The sequence below is a fragment of the Sabethes cyaneus genome, chromosome 3 (genome assembly GCF_943734655.1).
Source record: "Sabethes cyaneus chromosome 3, idSabCyanKW18_F2, whole genome shotgun sequence".
In the NCBI taxonomy this organism is placed as follows: Eukaryota; Metazoa; Arthropoda; class Insecta; order Diptera; family Culicidae; genus Sabethes; species Sabethes cyaneus.
The window spans coordinates 72,894,899-72,911,124 of record NC_071355.1 but is presented as its reverse complement, the minus strand read 5'-3'; the positions used below and the strand labels follow the sequence as shown (position 1 = coordinate 72,911,124).

The 16,226-nt window shown below is 41.1% G+C and overlaps 3 protein-coding genes across 3 annotated transcripts; 2 read left to right on the top strand and 1 right to left on the bottom strand.

Moving 5' to 3' along the window:
* Positions 1–1,078: 1,078 nt before the first annotated feature.
* On the top strand, positions 1,079–1,805 carry LOC128741439 (UPF0545 protein C22orf39 homolog). Its single transcript, XM_053837256.1, has 2 exons — positions 1,079–1,230; positions 1,297–1,805. Exons 1-2 carry the CDS (start codon positions 1,153–1,155, stop codon positions 1,693–1,695), a joined length of 477 nt encoding a protein of 158 aa, XP_053693231.1. The 5' UTR covers positions 1,079–1,152; the 3' UTR covers positions 1,696–1,805.
* Positions 1,727–4,176, bottom strand: LOC128741438 (another transcription unit protein). Its single transcript, XM_053837255.1, has 3 exons — positions 3,996–4,176; positions 3,481–3,938; positions 1,727–3,425 (listed from the first exon to the last, which is right to left on the bottom strand). The coding sequence occupies exons 1-3, from the start codon at positions 4,024–4,026 to the stop codon at positions 1,815–1,817; spliced, it is 2,100 nt and encodes a 699-aa protein (XP_053693230.1). The 5' UTR covers positions 4,027–4,176; the 3' UTR covers positions 1,727–1,814.
* Positions 4,177–12,301: 8,125 nt separating this feature from the next.
* LOC128743259 (histone acetyltransferase type B catalytic subunit) lies at positions 12,302–14,100 on the top strand. Its single transcript, XM_053839804.1, has 6 exons — positions 12,302–12,408; positions 12,514–12,798; positions 12,856–13,359; positions 13,425–13,616; positions 13,677–13,916; positions 13,987–14,100. The coding sequence occupies exons 2-6, from the start codon at positions 12,562–12,564 to the stop codon at positions 14,041–14,043; spliced, it is 1,230 nt and encodes a 409-aa protein (XP_053695779.1). The 5' UTR covers positions 12,302–12,408; positions 12,514–12,561; the 3' UTR covers positions 14,044–14,100.
* The last annotated feature ends 2,126 nt before the right edge of the window (positions 14,101–16,226 follow it).

The following is a 16,226-nucleotide window of genomic DNA, read 5'->3' as shown; positions in this document are numbered from 1 at the left end:
TAAAACACTTTGAGATGATCTGATATTCACATCAAATCATTGTGAAAGCCACGTGAATTTCAAATAGAATGACTTTTCATAAGAGTTAAACTTTGATTAAACGTTTAAAACCAATGAAATATTTCTAAAAACTTACACTTTAATTTCATGGGGATTGCAATAGAATATGATCTAATGATAATACACATGGATTTGCGGTGCTAAAGCAGTGACTACCATGTTGATTGAAGGTTTGTTGGGAAAGCATGGTTGTTTAACGTGTTTTCCATATAAAATATTTCATTTCACGTTAAATTGAAGGGAAACACTTTTGATACCCGAATGATTGACATATGAAACAAGATTATCAACATTTGCACGTTGAAATTCATGTGTAAGATCTTTTGGTAACGCCGTGTCTATTTTTATCAGTGTACATTAACTCTTAAAAGGTTAAGCTAGTTTTATAAACCACTTTTTACTTTCAACACGCTTTTCATTTTTATTTTGAGTTTGTGTGACGTCCAAGGGGGAGGGGGAGGTTGAGTTTTGTGACACAATCGGACAGAGGGGGGAGAGGGGGTCTAAAAAAGCAGAAATTTGGTGGACGTCATATTTGAATCGTCCCTATCGCTCATAAAAGTGCTATTTTATTGTGCTTTGCAGCTGTACCTAGATTAATCCAGATAATTTTCTCTAATGCCAATGTATATGACAAAAGAAAACAGCAACATTGCAGTTGTCACTCTTTCTCTTTCTCACTCACAGCATTCGCATTGTCGCACTTTTTGTGCCAGTCGCACTTCTAGACTGCGGTGTCCAGTAAGGTGCAAAATGCGGGATACAATAAATCGTTTAGGAGGATTGATCAAAAGTAACTTTCTTCAAAGGTGCGTAGTAATCAATGCAGTTGAAAACCCCTTGTGGAAACCCCAGATGCAGATTTTTCATAGCATCCCGCTGAGATTTTTGTTTGAGTGTCGGATTACCGGGGGGATACTAAATGTCCAGAACAGAAAATCTGGCATCTCTGTCAGTAGCTCGTGTGATTTTTGTTTAATGTTTACGTAATTTCTCCGCAAATTTTAAAAGCAGGTTGTTGACTTGAAAATCTTTGATCGGGAAACTCGTGAAGTTAGAGAGCCGCGTAATAATAGTAGTGGTTTCCACGACATGGCCCCATTATTGTTGGATATTCCACCTCAGCCTAGAACAGCCGAAGAGAAAAAAGTTTTTGAAAATTTGTGGTCTGTGAGTACGATTTAATATTCATATATTTTATGAAAGATTCTAGTGTATAAATGCAAAACATTTTAGATTCGACCATGCTTTGTCTACAGCGATGAATATGATGATTGCACCAGCATTAAGGGTCGGTTTCACCAATATTTCATTCATGGAGAAAGCATTGATTGTACTCAGTGGAAACGGGACTTCGATAACTGCGTTCGATTCGAAAAGAATACGCAGGATACCAAAAGTGCACTTCAACTAGTCGAAAGCGAACGTCAGCGAAGAACAGAACGACTACGAGCACACTATCGGAATGATGTGTGGAAAAAGAGGGATCATGTCCCGGAAGATTGGTCCAAACCACTTCCTGAGAGCATGCAAAAGGAATATGAACAATCCTATCTGGCTGCAAAAGCACAAGAACTTCGAGGGGAAAAAGCAGCTTCAAGCGGCAGCGAAAAGTCGTTTTGTACGATAATGTAGATAGTCAATTAGCAATTTTTTTTTTATTTTACCGTTATAAAATGTAGGATTGCAGCGAATGAAGCTTTATTGATTAGTCTTTATGATTACAAATATAGTAGATACAAATTACTAAATTATTATTCATCACTGTCATCGCCACCTCCATCGTCACCAGATTTATTCCTTGCGCCTCCACCGCTTTTCTCGCTGCCAGATGCTGCTTCTGATCCTGAACCAGATCCATGTTCCGACCCGGACCCGGAGCCCGATCCCGAATGTCCAGATCCTTCGTCGCTGTCATCGGAATTTTCTAATGCTCTTAAAGCCCTCTTTTTGCCATCATTTCGCTTTTTGCGGCTCGTATCGAAATCGGATCCATCTTCATCGGACGAGTAAATGGCGGCACCTTGCTTAGGCTTTGAACGATCGTCCTTGTACTTGTTTTTGATAGCTGCAATAGAAATTCCTCCCTCATCGTCTGATCCTTCGTCTGGGTGGTAGGAACTGTTCGCATTGGCACCGGAATCCTTCTTGCTGCGACCACTCGGTTTGCTTTGAGCACCAGGTTTCGCACGCATGGCCATTCGAAGCTTTTCCTCCTCCTTTTTGATGTTTTGCTTGCGATTAGCATCAGGATCAAAACCAACCTGGGTAAGAATTTTGATACCGGAAGTCTTAGTCGATCGATCGGCCAGAGACATTGTCATCTTTTTGTGAGTAAACGATTCCGTTGAATGTGGTCGGAAAGTCAATTTTGTACGGAATACCGATTGCCCTTGCAGACCGGTACCCTGACGAATAAACAGATGGTTATGATCGCCCTGCAGTGGTTGCTTATAGACATCAAAAATTTCAGAACCCAAATGCAGACTCATGCTTCCGTCGGACCAGCGCACCATTCGAGCGTTCGTTTCTCGCACTCCGTTGCCTTCGTCATCAATATTGTTACGCCAGCGAATCGTATTGCCAACCTTCAGTTTCAACCTTTGGCGACCTTCCTCATCAAGCGTTTCCTCTTCGTCGATTTCATCTTCGTAAGTTTCCACGTCAAACGGCCGTGTTTCAACCGAAAGGAAATTGGGCAACTTAACAAAGTGCAAATCTCGACCCAAATCAGTCACAATGCGAGGAATTTCCACGTCAATTCTTGTCTCTGGTATTGGCTCGGGTTCTGGTTCAGGTTCTTTGGGCTCTTCAAATCGTGCAAGACCCTCTTCTCCACGTTCATCATCTGAACGCTCACTGCCGGCGCGACTTCTTGACCGAGACCGAGATCTGGACCTCGAACGAGATCGTGACCGACTTCGACTTCTCGAACGTTCCCTGTCACTTTCCTTTTTTCTCTGTTGTTCATCTTCCAGATCATCCAACTCATCCCGTTCTCTTTCCGAATTTTCATCCGAGCTGATATCGTCTGCGTCTCCAAACAGAGAATCCGCTGTTACATTCTCCTTAGATTTTCCTGTCTTCCCGACATCGGATTCTTCCGAATCGGAATCAATCAGCTTATTCTTCTTTTTATTTTGTTTTACTTTTTCCGCTTCTGAGCCGGAATCGCTGGAAACAATGGTTCGCTTACGTTTTTCGCCAACTTCAGAACCAGCAGAACCGGATCGGTTTGAACCCGCGCTCCGGGATCGTGACCTTGATTCAGATCGGTTTGACCGATGCGACTTTGCTTGCGATGGAGAACGAGAGCCAGATTTTCGTGATCGTGACCGTGAACGACGACTGGTTTGGGATTTGGCCTGTAAAAAACTATTATGTCTACCATATCAAACAATATTAAATACCACTACATACCGGTGAACCCGAACGGGAGCGCGATCCACTGCGAGACCGAGCACCCGGTGTTCCGCTTCGAGATCTGTTAACGGGCGTGCCACTTTTCGAACGGTTCTGTGGTGTTCCGCTGCGCGATCGAGATCCCGATCGTGAACGTTGCGATCCAGCAGGGGAACCGGAACCCGATCGCGAACGATGTGATCCGGAACGAGATCTGGGTGTTCCCGACCGAGACCGTTGCGAGCCTGCAGGGGATCCAGAACGAGACCGTTCGCCGGACCTTGACCGCGCAGAGCCAGCTGAACGGGAACGTGACCTCGAGAGGCTGCGGTTGCGCGGTGTTTGCGAACGGGAGCGATTTGCCGGAGAATTTGATCTGGAGTCGTGATGCTCTAGTGAATAGCCCGGCGTTGGGGCTACCTGGGGAGTGCCGCTTCGACTGCGACTACCGGCACGACTCGAATCGGAATCCGATCCTGCGTGAACACAACACATAACTATTTTGTTTAAAAAACTTTATATTTGATTTTTACCTGAAACTTCACTATCTTTGTTTCGTCCCATACTGAGTTGTTTTTGGGGCCGACAAATAAGTGAACGTCTGCACTCTTAAACCGAAAATGGAAACGAAATTTACTCCAAAAACCTTTAAAATATAATAAACTTTTGTCTAGTCTAGCGGAGCATGAAACACAACGCAAACATCAAACACCATCACGAAAGCACGACTCACAGGACAGCATTTTATTCAAGCTTTGACAGGTTGCAGATAACGCTACGGCGTTACGCACGTTTGGTGCCTTTCTGGTTCTGCACTGAAACGGGAACCACGATGATATTGTATACACGGTAAAAAATCGTCACGTTTATTTCAAGTGTTTTTGCATTTACTTCAATTTGTCACGCCGCACTGCAAATTGAAGTGATTTCACATTGATTTTTAAGAGATTTTTATTTTTTAACAAAGAGATCTTCCGTTTAAAAGTATTTAATGGAAAACACCATCTGCATGACTGTTTTCATCCATTGAAATTGAATTTTGTTTTGCAATTCGTAAATGTCAAAGGTTTGCGAAACAAAAGTGCAACTTATAGTAGTCAGCAGAAAGACAGAAAACCAACAGATTAGACCATGTTTCCTTTGAAATCACTGATATTCTGGACTGTGAGTAAAGTGTATTTATCTCTGTAGTCGGAATTATTAAATTAAATGTTTTTAGTATACGGAATTAATCCAATGGAGACGGACATAAATCCCGCAGCGGCGTTCAGCAATATTTAGCCATCCCTGTAGAAACTGAAACCAAATTGTAATCCAGTTCAATTATCGGTGACCATGGATAACATGTTAATATCATTCATTATGGTATTACACAATATATTAATATCACTGACGAACTGACATGACACATAGAAGAAAATCCTTTAAAAACCATCGTCCTACACATTTTGCTTGCACACTAGCACCCTCTGTTATGCATGTTGCGGAGTAGCTTGCATTTGCAGGGTTTTATACTGTAGGGGTTTTACATTTACCAGGGTTTTATACTGTAGGTTTTTTACATTTAAACGGTTTTATACCGAAAACTCGAAACAACACTCGAGCGCCGCGGTGTGGCGATGTTGCGAAACATGCTTTTTTGAAAAATAAGTAGTTTTTGAATGGACGATGGAATCAACGCGAGTGTCTCGTCTGTTTGTCTGTGTTAATATAATATAATAAATTAACTTGTCGAACAAATTAAGTTTTATCAAGCATGTTTTTTTAATTCATTTGACAGTCCAAAATTCAAAACATAGTACACTCGAAATTGAAGTGATTTTCTGTTGATTTCATCGTACTTTGTATCCAGCTTTTTACGAACCATAATGGCGGACGGGTTCGTAATATTTGAACAGCATTTCTGACATTTCCCTAATACGTCACTCGTTTTCTTTCCGCGTGTTCACGGTAAAACTAAAGGAATATACGGAAAGCAAACGTGCGATGTATTAGGGAAATGTCAAAAACGCTGTTCAAATATTACGAACACGTCCGCCATTATGGCTCGTAAAAAGCTGGATTGCCTCATTTTCAATCCAGCTTTTTACGAGCCATAATGCACTGAGAAAACTTTTTATATAGTTTCTATGTGTCCCACACATAGATTTTTGCAATGTGCCTAATCAATGAACTTTATATGCCACACAGTTATAATTTATGGGTACGCGAAACTTTTGCACATACTATTCATATGCGTATATTTTTTATGTGTATAATTGCACATACTATTCATATCCGTATAATTTCTATGTGTATTTCTTGGCGGATTGTGTTTATATGCGGCACATGATAATCATCTAGAATTTCATATGGAAATTTACCATTATAGTTATGTGCAGAATATTTTGAGTGTGGCGGGCGTGCTCGTAATATTTGAACAGCATTTTTGACATTTCCCCAATACATCGCACGTTTTCTTTCCGCGTGTTCACGGTCAAACTAAAGGAATGTACGGAAAGAAAACGTGCGATGTATTAGGGAAATGTGAAAAACGCTGTTCAAATATTGCGAACACGTCCGCCATTATGGCTCGTAAAAAGCTGGATAGATTTTCATTTCGAATTATAATGTTTGGCAAGTAGTGCTAATTCAAAGGTAAATCACTTCACTTTAACGTGATATTTTTTTACCGTGTACCTTGCAGCAATTTACGTAAATACGTTTTTATTGTCCGTTTCTTTGGTAACAAAACGCGCTACTCACTTTTTTGATAGCTTGAAATCGTCGCAGAAAGAATCTGCTTGGCTGTATGCACCCCATCGACATCTCTATATCGAGCTGCAGTAAACGTCAGCGACAGCATGTCCGGGGCTCAAAATTTGACAGCGGGCCCAAATCAGACTGCTGGCAGTTGAGTGAAACGCAGTGCTGAATTGCTATCTCATTTTCGCACACACGAGATGTTGGCGGCGAGAACATGGTTGTCTGCCAGGGGCTTGGCTGTATGTAAGTTATTAGTATATATTATGCTTGTCTAGCACGTAAGAGCATCCGTAACGGTGCGCTGCTAAATCCAATTTAGCAGCTCTCTGTCATCACTCCGTACCGTACCGGTCGCTGCTAAACGCGCTGCTAAAACAGTAACCGGGCTTTCGGGAAGCAGCGCGTGCACAAATTTAGCAACCCGATAACAGCGCTGGAGAAGGCTGCTATTTCACCCAAAGAATTATCAAATGCGGCTTATTATTGAAAATTGTGGATCAAATAAGAATTATTGAAAATTGCGGTTCGGGGTATATTATTGTTGTTGTGAATGCAAGTATTATCCAGCTTTTTACGAGCCATAATGGCGGACGTGTTCGTAATATTTGAACAGCGTTTTTGACATTTCCCTAATACATCGCACGTTTGCTTTCCGTATATTCCTTTAGTTTTACCGTGAACACGCGGAAAGAAAACGAGTGACGTATTAGGGAAATGTCAGAAATGCTGTTCAAATATTACGAACCCGTCCGCCATTATGGTTCGTAAAAAGCTGGATTGCTTTCGGATAGCATGAACCTGTATGAACTTTATAGACTCAGAAACTACTGAATGAATCGGCATGAAAATTTGCATGCATTTGTGGCCGGGAAAGGTTCTTATGACGGTTTGAGAACCCTCCCCCTGGAATGGTGGGGGGTCTCTCATACAAATGAAACAGACATTTCTGCATAACTTGGGAACTGATCAAGCAAATGGAAGTAAATTTAGCATGTGGAAATTTTTGGAGGCAGATTTTTTTCTATGATGGTTCGCGACCCCTCTCTCTTCTGGAAGGGGGGGGGAGGGCTCTCGTACAAATGAAACATAAATTCCTGCATAACTCGAGAACTAATCAAGCAAATAAAACTTGATCACTTGATCAGATCACTGTCACTGCAGACTAAATTATCATATGGTTTCATTGTAATTTATGTGAATCCGACTACGGTACACCATATCACGTAATTTGCAACTGTCCTGCAGTAGCACAATTGCGTCACAGGATCCTTGCTATCCGTCAATGATATACCGAACTAGAAAAAGATGTTAAACGAGACTGTAGTAGGTGACACAAAAGAGCCTGGACTAACTCTAGCCGAACATCGAGAAACTTCTGCCGCCAATGGTAATATCCGTTTGTTGTACAAATCGCTCTACATATTAAAACCCGAATTTTCAACCCAAATAATAAATCCGTACTACTGGCTGTATGCCTGCGAAACGTGGTGCGTCTCATCGGAGACAACACAAAACCTGTAGTTGTTTATTAGTCGTTCCCTACAATATATCATTCGAGTCGGGTGGCCGGACAACTAGATATCCCATGAAGAATTCCATCGTATATGTCATCGACGGCCTGTAGCAACAAAAAATCGTGGAAGTATGGGGTAGCGGATCGGACACACCATGAAGAAAGGAGTGAACGAAATTTGCAGAGAAGAACCTGACTGGAATGCGCAAGGACAGTGTAGAGGTTCGGTCGAGAGTGGAGATCTCCGATTTCATCCTTTTATTCTACCGGACAGGCGGACACGAACACATAAGTAAGGTAACAATTTTTTCATTCCCAGTAGCCGAAATTCAACGATCCCGACATCTCTGAAAACTCGGGCATTTATCCTTTTTCCAGTAACCATCTGTTTGAGTTCGGCCGCTAAGCGAAATAAACGTTGGCAGCTTGGTTAGCAGTTTCTCCACGTCCTTCACAATGTGCATGAATAATGCATGAGTCCGAAAGAGTTCGCGGAATTACGTCTTTCAGTTCGTTCCCTCGCGTACGTACCATTTCCGCCGCTTCCATACCTGTTACTTGTGTCTGGAACAATATCCACCTCATTATATGTCTAAATAGTCAATTATTTAAATTTATGATTAATTTTCATTGGTTTACAAATTGGTTCCAAAACAACTGTATGGGTTTTATTACCGGTACGGAATACGGCAACTAAAATAACAGCCGCGATAGCAAAGACCGGTACGAAAACGAGTGACTAAAAATATCCAGCTTTTTACGAACCATAATGGCGGACGGGTTCGTAATATTTGAACAGCATTTCTGACATTTCCCTAATACGTCACTCGTTTTCTTTCCGCGTGTTCACGGTAAAACTAAAGGAATATACGGAAAGCAAACGTGCGATGTATTAGGGAAATGTCAAAAACGCTGTTCAAATATTACGAACACGTCCGCCATTATGGCTCGTAAAAAGCTGGATAGCAGCGCTGTTCAAAGTCACCAGAGCAACTAAAATACTAGCGCACCGTTACGGATGCTCTAAGCCATTGATTTACTTGACAAAATAAACGATATTTGCCCCCGCGACGATTCGGGCGATGGTTTCGCCCGCGACGGTTATAATTCATCGCATACGAAAGGGTGGGAAATTGATAATATTGTGCCTGGCAGCTAAATCTGGACTATTTTCCCTAATACCAATGTATATGACGGAACGAAACAGCAACATTGTCGTTGTTGCTCTTTCTCTTTCTTACTACAGTGATTTCAGTTTGTCGCAGTTTGACCGCAGTTTGGTGCAGTCGCACTTTCAAACTGCAGAGTCCAGTTTGGTGGGAAGTGCGGTATAAACAGGCGTATGAAACTGAAGGGTAAAGATGCGGCTAACATCTTTTTACGCTTCCTACACGTCCGACACAAGAAGAAAAAAAAGCAAAAAAGTAACTTTGTTCGAGCGCTTACCAATACACATTTATCCGAGGCTGAAGTTAGAGCGGGCTACTCACAAATACATTTGGTCCGAGGTAAAGTTTGTTATGGGCTAGATGAGATGTTGGCTACACGAAAAATGTATGGGAATGACATTTGTGACAGTGGGGTGGGTATAAATAATAATATTTAATTATCCTGTACTTAAATACTAAATACACTGAAAATATGCTTGTCAAGCAAGGAGACGTGCAGTGGGGAGGCAATAACGAAAAATTGATGGTTTAAATTTCTAAATTGCAAACATGTGTGCTAAACTCAGAAAATAACCACGCTAATAATTTTCGCGTGGGACTCTAAATTGGTGGAAACTCCGCACTCTTAAATGATTCTACGTGTAAATAGGTCGGATTTAGTTAAAGCTACGTTGAAACTACTCACAATGCCCTTAAATCTAAGGGCAGTTTGTTCTTTAAAACCACTCATTTTTTAACATTTTGCATGAAACAACGAACTGAGTATAATGTACCCTATTTAGGGTTAAACCGAACGAGCGTGAAGTGTACAAACTCAAACGACAGACAAACAGACATAACTCTTGGTAGAAAAATAAACAAAAATGATCGTACCTCACATTTTGCCTGAACACCAGCACCATCTATGATCGACATTCCCAAATATCAAATTGCAACAGGAGTATCCCTAGCACTAGAATTGCTTTCGTTACAAAGCGCCACTATGATCAAAACGGAGACATTCCCAACTAAGCCCATATTTGAAACGACCGTTTAATCGGTACGAAGAATGGAAAACGAGTGTTATGTCTGTGCTCAAACTTTGGGTAAAAATTTCAACCAATTTTGGCTACTTGCTACCGATAATTGAATTATTCTCTATTGACAAATAACGCACTTTTAAGTTCCAACTACCAATTTTTTGGTTGAAAAACTAATCAAAATCTGAGTTTGTACACTTTAAGGGCACTTTGAGTAGTTTCCCAGATAACACAAAATCGTAATAGAAAGCTTACATTAGATCGTTTTCATGTCAATTTCACATTAGAATTGTATAATGATTAGAGTATGTCAAATCGAAGTGAACAATAAGTTGTTTTGCAGTCGTGCGTGTCTTCATATACAATTCATGACTGTGAATTATAAAGCAGGAAAGACAATTGCAATATTTGATTATATCTATATCATATATTCAGGAGTATTTAGTTGCGTGTTATAAAAACTGCGCGAAATAGAATTACAAATAGTTGTCAAAATTTTCGCACGTATATCGCCTCCACTTTGGTACATATATGTTCTTATATGGCGTGAAATATAACTTTTTCGTGCAGATATGATTTCGTATACCTCAGTTGCAATCGAGATATACAAACCAAATGGTTTACTGGGTTCAACCTATACACACTTAAAACGTTTGGTAAAATTTGGAACAGCCGAACGTTCGGTAAAAATTTCGATGGTGCCAATCAACGTTTACGATCCGTTAGTGATGTTTGGCATCAAAAAAAATTTACCGAGCGTTCGGCTGTTCCAAAGTTCGGTAAATTTGACCGAACTCTGTACTTTTTTTAAGTGTGTAGCTTTAACTAAATCCGACATATTTACAGGTGAATCATTTAAGAGTGCGCAATATCTCGTACCATTTTTCTGAAAACGTTTGCTGTTTTGAAAGTACCATGAAAAGATTACTTATTCAAATTTACCATGATTCTTGTACAAGCATCATGTTCTCAGACAATTTTACTACCTTTCATTGTAATTTTGACTATAGAGCTTTCCAGTTATGTGTGTGTTGGTGCTTGAAAATGAGGCAAACAACAACATTAAACAAAAAAGATGCATTCCTTTGTCACCAAGGTACAGAATAAATTTCGTCTTCCGCTGGCTTAAATACCAGCAAATTTTCATGATGTGTGCTTGAATTTGAAACAGGATGAAAAATTTGACCAAAATATGTGTTCTGCTGTGTGGCAAACGGAGCAGCACAACCAATAATCGCTATTTTTCGGTTTGTTCCTCCAGCATCAGCTGTTCCTCATGTATTCACGCGTATTTCGTGTTCGCTAGTGTGGGTGCTTGAGCTGTCAGAAAGCTCTATGAATCTGTTATTTTTGTTATGCTTCGGGGTAACGCCAAAAATAACGAATTGCTGATACGCAATGATATTGGTGGTTTGTTGGCAACGATTTTACTATTTAAAAAAAAATTCTGATGAATACAAATCGCGTTTACGCATAAGGTATTGCGATTATTATCTAAAATTTTTCTTTCATAGGTTTAGTTGTGCGCCTAACAGTTGCGCGCAGCTCTGTTCTGGTTGCTCCACCCCATCGACATCTCTATATCGAGCTGCAGTAAACGTCAGCGACAGCATGTCCGGGGCTCAAAAGTTGACAGCGGGCCCAAATCAGACTGCTGGCAGTCGAGTGAAACGCAGTGCTGAATTGCTATCTCATTTTCGCACACACGAGATGTTGGCGGCGAGAACATGGTTGTCTGCCATGGGCTTGGGTTGCTCGCAGTCAAAGTATCTCTTTTACACTCACACGAAATTTCGTAAGAAACTGTCAACGCAAGAGTGATGAGAAAAGCAACAATATTTCTCTCTCGCTCATCAGCTGAATGCTAGGGTAGCTTGCTTCGTGTTTGCCCGTTCAAACATGCACAAATTTTTTACAAACGCAATCAGTATTTAAATTTTATCATTTTCGGTTAACGTAAAACATTGTGACTGTGTTGTTTGTAAGTCTGTATGTAATAGAACAAAACGAATGTTATCTTAGCAAAGAATAAGAGCATAAACATAGAAAACTTACTCGTGCTTACACTGTCAATAATACATGATTTACCTTTGCGCACAACTATATAAAGCTGAAAAACGAAAGCTTTTCTCGGGAAGCACAATATGTAAGATAAATGTCAGCAATCTTTAAAAATTTTAAATAGGCACTGCTTAGGATAAATAGGAATCTTTTGTCAAAATTTACGGTCATGGTATCTGTTTCAGTGTAACATTCCTAGATGTTATCTGGTATAAATTAACAAAAAGGCGAATGGCGAAAACATGTATAAAATGGCATTGTTTAAAAAAAACTAGCACCACGGTTTCTAATTTGACACATTGGACATTGCACAATGCAACCAAATTTTGTTCGATTTACGTTCACCCTCAGAAAATAAGCGCGATAAACTATTGAAAAACCTGCGTTGTTAAAATAAAAAAACTGGATTCAATTTAAATTGGTTTCTCTTTGTAGGAAGGTAGGTAGCAACCGTTAAATTTTGTACGAAAACTTCCTCTATAAATATAAATCCAAAGTTGAGGTTACGATGTAAACAAAGATTTGGCGCAATTTCTTTTTACAGACTTGGCTGTGACCGAACCGGATAATTTCTTTAGTAGAACATCCCAGAATGAGTTCCATTTCGAAATTACAAAACTACGTGACAAATGCACTGGAATGCACCCGCTTTCGCTTAATTCGCAAGGAAGAAGACTTCGATGATGAGTCCATTATGTTTCATCCGGAGATGGCCCATCAGGTTTTCGGTGAACAGGAGAGCATATTCGGCTATCGAGATTTACAGATAGATGTTGGGTTTGCGGCCGGCTCGCTGGATATCTACTTTAATATCAAATATTCACAGAAAGTACGTTACCATAACTAATAATAATGACCGGTAAAAATAATTATAGATTCATTGCAGATTGATGATGTGAGTCCGGATGGTGTAAAAGCAGACGACGTAGAGAAAGCTCTTGCTGAATTGGTGGAAGATGGATGTTACTATACTAATTTGGAAGAATATAAAAAAATCATCAAAGTAAAAGCGGAAGCCTTCAAGCCATTTGGTACTAAGGTAGATGAATTCAAGATAAATCCAGGCATATGCGGTCCAAAGGAGCGTACATTCGAAGTTTACGTAAGCGATATAAACGATAAGGATTTCCTGAAGTATCACGCCCGACTGGAGTCACTTTCGTTTTGGTTTATCGACGCATTTAGTAGAGTTGAGCACGATCCACTCTGGTTGTTCTTCATAGTGTATGAAAAATACTCCGACGGCGGCGAGACTCGCTATGCAACTGCGGGATATTTCACAGTATATCAGTATTACTCGTACCCGCAGTTCATCAGGCCACGAATCAGTCAGATTCTCGTTTTACCTCCTTTCCAAAAACTTGGTATTGCCTCCCGCTTGATTGAAACGGTTAGAACTCTCGTTCTTATGTGTCGAAGGATTTAAACTAACCGTGTGTAACTGAACTTTTTCAGACTGTTAACAAATATTTCCTTGCTAAAAGTAATGTAGCGGACATCACGTACGAAGAGCCAACCGATATAGTACAACATATTCGCTCCGTCATTGACGCAAAACACTGTATGACATTGCCCGCATTTGCGAAAGATAAACTGATAACCGGGTTCAGCAAAGAAATGCTGAAAGAAGCAAAAGAAAAATACAAGGTACCATTTCTCAACTCTTTTTTCGCATAAGTTTATTACATTAGGATTTATTTTTTGTAGATCAATCCCAAACAGTGTCGCGTAATCTATGAGATTCTGCGGTTGTCAGTAGTCGATAAAAAGAATGAAACTGATTACCGCAACTATCGTGTTGAAGTGAAAAAACGTCTCAATCTTAATAGCAGTAAGCATCAGCGAGCACTGACTCGGCTACAGAAACGTGGAGTCGACGTAAGTGCCGCACTCAGTTTGCTTCCCACGCTAGAAGATCGCATAGAACAGCTGCACGCAGAATATATGGTAAGTTGCAACATATTTGGACAAGAAGTCAAGTTATCATTTGTTTCTTTTTTATTTCCCAATTTTTCAGCAAGTCGAGCAGGTCTATCATCAAGTTTTGAAGAAACTAAAAATTGCTCGGGAATAAAAAGAATCAATCGTTGCTAGATTATCACGCATTATTGAAAATTCTCATGTTGATGACACATTTTTACTTGATTACAATCTATGTTTCTTTTCTATGTTTTGTTTTAGTTTCATTTTCATTAAGATGTAAAGTTTGAATATAATGAAAAAGTAATGAGAAAGATTTCTTTAACTTTTGTAAAACATGTCTGAAAGTCCACTTAGCCTTCTGCTGTCAATTCAATATTAGTCTGTTCTAGCTATTAACAGTTCACCTTTCTAGGGGCCTCTTTTGCCTAATCCAAAGCAGACGTATCCATAGCTTGTGCGTTATCTTCAATCTCTATCTCGTTCCTATCACCGGTTCCGGTGTTCTTGACTGTTCAACTGGCCATATCTGGTCTCTCGGTAGATAAGTGCTTCCACCCAGTCGATGTGGTTCCTGATACCTTACTTCTTACTTCTAGAAGCATAGGACCAGGGTGGCTCTTGATATTATGTCAACAATTTCTCTCCACTGCACTCGATCCCGGACTATTCGTTGAGCGTCTAGACTCACGTAAGTCGGCTTCAACTTGGTCGAGTCATCTAGCACGTTGGTTCGCTTTTTTCCTTTATTCCATCTAGCACGTTGGTCCCCTTTATTCCTGGTGCCGGTGGTGTTGTAGAAGAGAACAGGTTTCACTACACAGTCGTCCGGCATCCTCGCGACGTGACCGGTCCATCGTAGTCTCACAACTTTCGTCGGGTTTACAATGGGACTTTCTCCATGTCCACAATCATGGGTCACACACAATTATGGGTCATTTTAGCTTTATCTGCCAATTAATACGTGAATATTATGCCAATTAATTGATAAAATTGTTACTCATAAGTAGCCCTATTGCAGGCCCTTCTTTCAAGTACCACATCTACTACACTGGCGGTAAGAAAGCAGAACATGGAGTCGGTTTCGTAGTGTTGGGAAAACAAAAGCAACGAGTTATCCGGTGGAGGTCCGTAGATGACCGTATATGCGTGTTGAGGATTAAGGGCAAATTCTTCAACTATAGCCTAATCAACTTATACGCACCGACAAATGATAAATCCGATAATGCTAAAGACGAGTTTTACGACAAGCTTGAGAGGACCTATGGAGAGTGCTCAAAACACGACGTGAAAATCATCATCGGAGATGCAAACGCGCAGATCGGGAGGGAGGAATTCTTCCGTCCAGTTATTGGAAGACATAGCCTGCATCTGTCGACCAATGATAACGGTCTGAGGCTCACGAATTTTGCCGCGGCCAGAGGGATTGCCATCTGTAGCACCTACTTTCCACGTTTGAATATTCGGAAACACACCTGGAGGCATCCAAATGGAGACTCTAGCTCTCAGATCGATCATGTCTTGATTGACGGTCGACACTTTTCGGACGTTATCGATGTACGGTCTTTTCGTGGACCAAATATCGACTCTGACCACTATCTCGTAGTGAGTAAGATTCGCGCAAGGCTGTCGAACACGGCGAAAGCTCGCACTGAGAGGACGCTGCGTTTCAACATCCAGCGGTTAACGGCAGACGGCGTAGCAGTGGAGTACGCCAGGAAGCTTGACCAGCGAATCGCAGAACAGCAGGTAGAAGAAGAAGATATGAATGGGCTGTGGAGGAACATCCATGGTGCCATCCAAACAACAGCGAGAGAGGTGGTAGGCACGACGCGTAAAAGACATGGTAACAGCTGGTTTGATGCCGAATGCCAGAGAGTGACAGACGAAAAGAACCAGGCCAGGAGTCGCATGCTCACTGCGGCAACGCGTCAAAACAGAGAGAGATACAGAGAGACTAGAGCTGCGGAAAAAAGAATCCATCGTCTTAAGAAACGCGAGTACGAGGAGCACGTGCTCGCCGGCGCAGAGGAGCGATACGCCAGCATCGACAAACGGAGTTTCTATAAAACGGGGAGATGCAGGAATTTTGCCATGCCTGTGATGTGCAATGATAGTGCTGGCAACCTGCTTACCGACAAAACGGCGGTAGCAGTCAGGTGGAAGGAGCACTATCAGACACTATTGAATGGAGAGGTAAATGCGGAGATCAGCAGGGACAGGATAGAAATTGTAAGCGATGGTCAAACTGTGGAGCCACCAACACAGGAGGAGGTTAAGAAGGCAATCAGTGAGCTGAAAAACGGTAAAGCTGCTGGGAAGGACGGTATCCCGGCT

Coding starts and splice junctions, on each gene's coding strand:
- LOC128743259 (XM_053839804.1), top strand. CDS start 12,562: ATGAGTTCCATTTCGAAATTACAAAACTACGTGACAAATGCACTGGAA. Junction 12,799..12,855: donor ATATCAAATATTCACAGAAA/GTACGTTACCAT, acceptor GATTCATTGCAG/ATTGATGATGTGAGTCCGGA. Junction 13,917..13,986: donor AGCTGCACGCAGAATATATG/GTAAGTTGCAAC, acceptor CCAATTTTTCAG/CAAGTCGAGCAGGTCTATCA.
- LOC128741438 (XM_053837255.1), bottom strand. CDS start 4,026: ATGGGACGAAACAAAGATAGTGAAGTTTCAG. Junction 3,939..3,995: donor CAAAGATAGTGAAGTTTCAG/GTAAAAATCAAA, acceptor GTGTTCACGCAG/GATCGGATTCCGATTCGAGT. Junction 3,426..3,480: donor GCTCCCGTTCGGGTTCACCG/GTATGTAGTGGT, acceptor AGTTTTTTACAG/GCCAAATCCCAAACCAGTCG.
- LOC128741439 (XM_053837256.1), top strand. CDS start 1,153: ATGGCCCCATTATTGTTGGATATTCCACCTCAGCCTAGAACAGCCGAA. Junction 1,231..1,296: donor TTTTTGAAAATTTGTGGTCT/GTGAGTACGATT, acceptor AAAACATTTTAG/ATTCGACCATGCTTTGTCTA.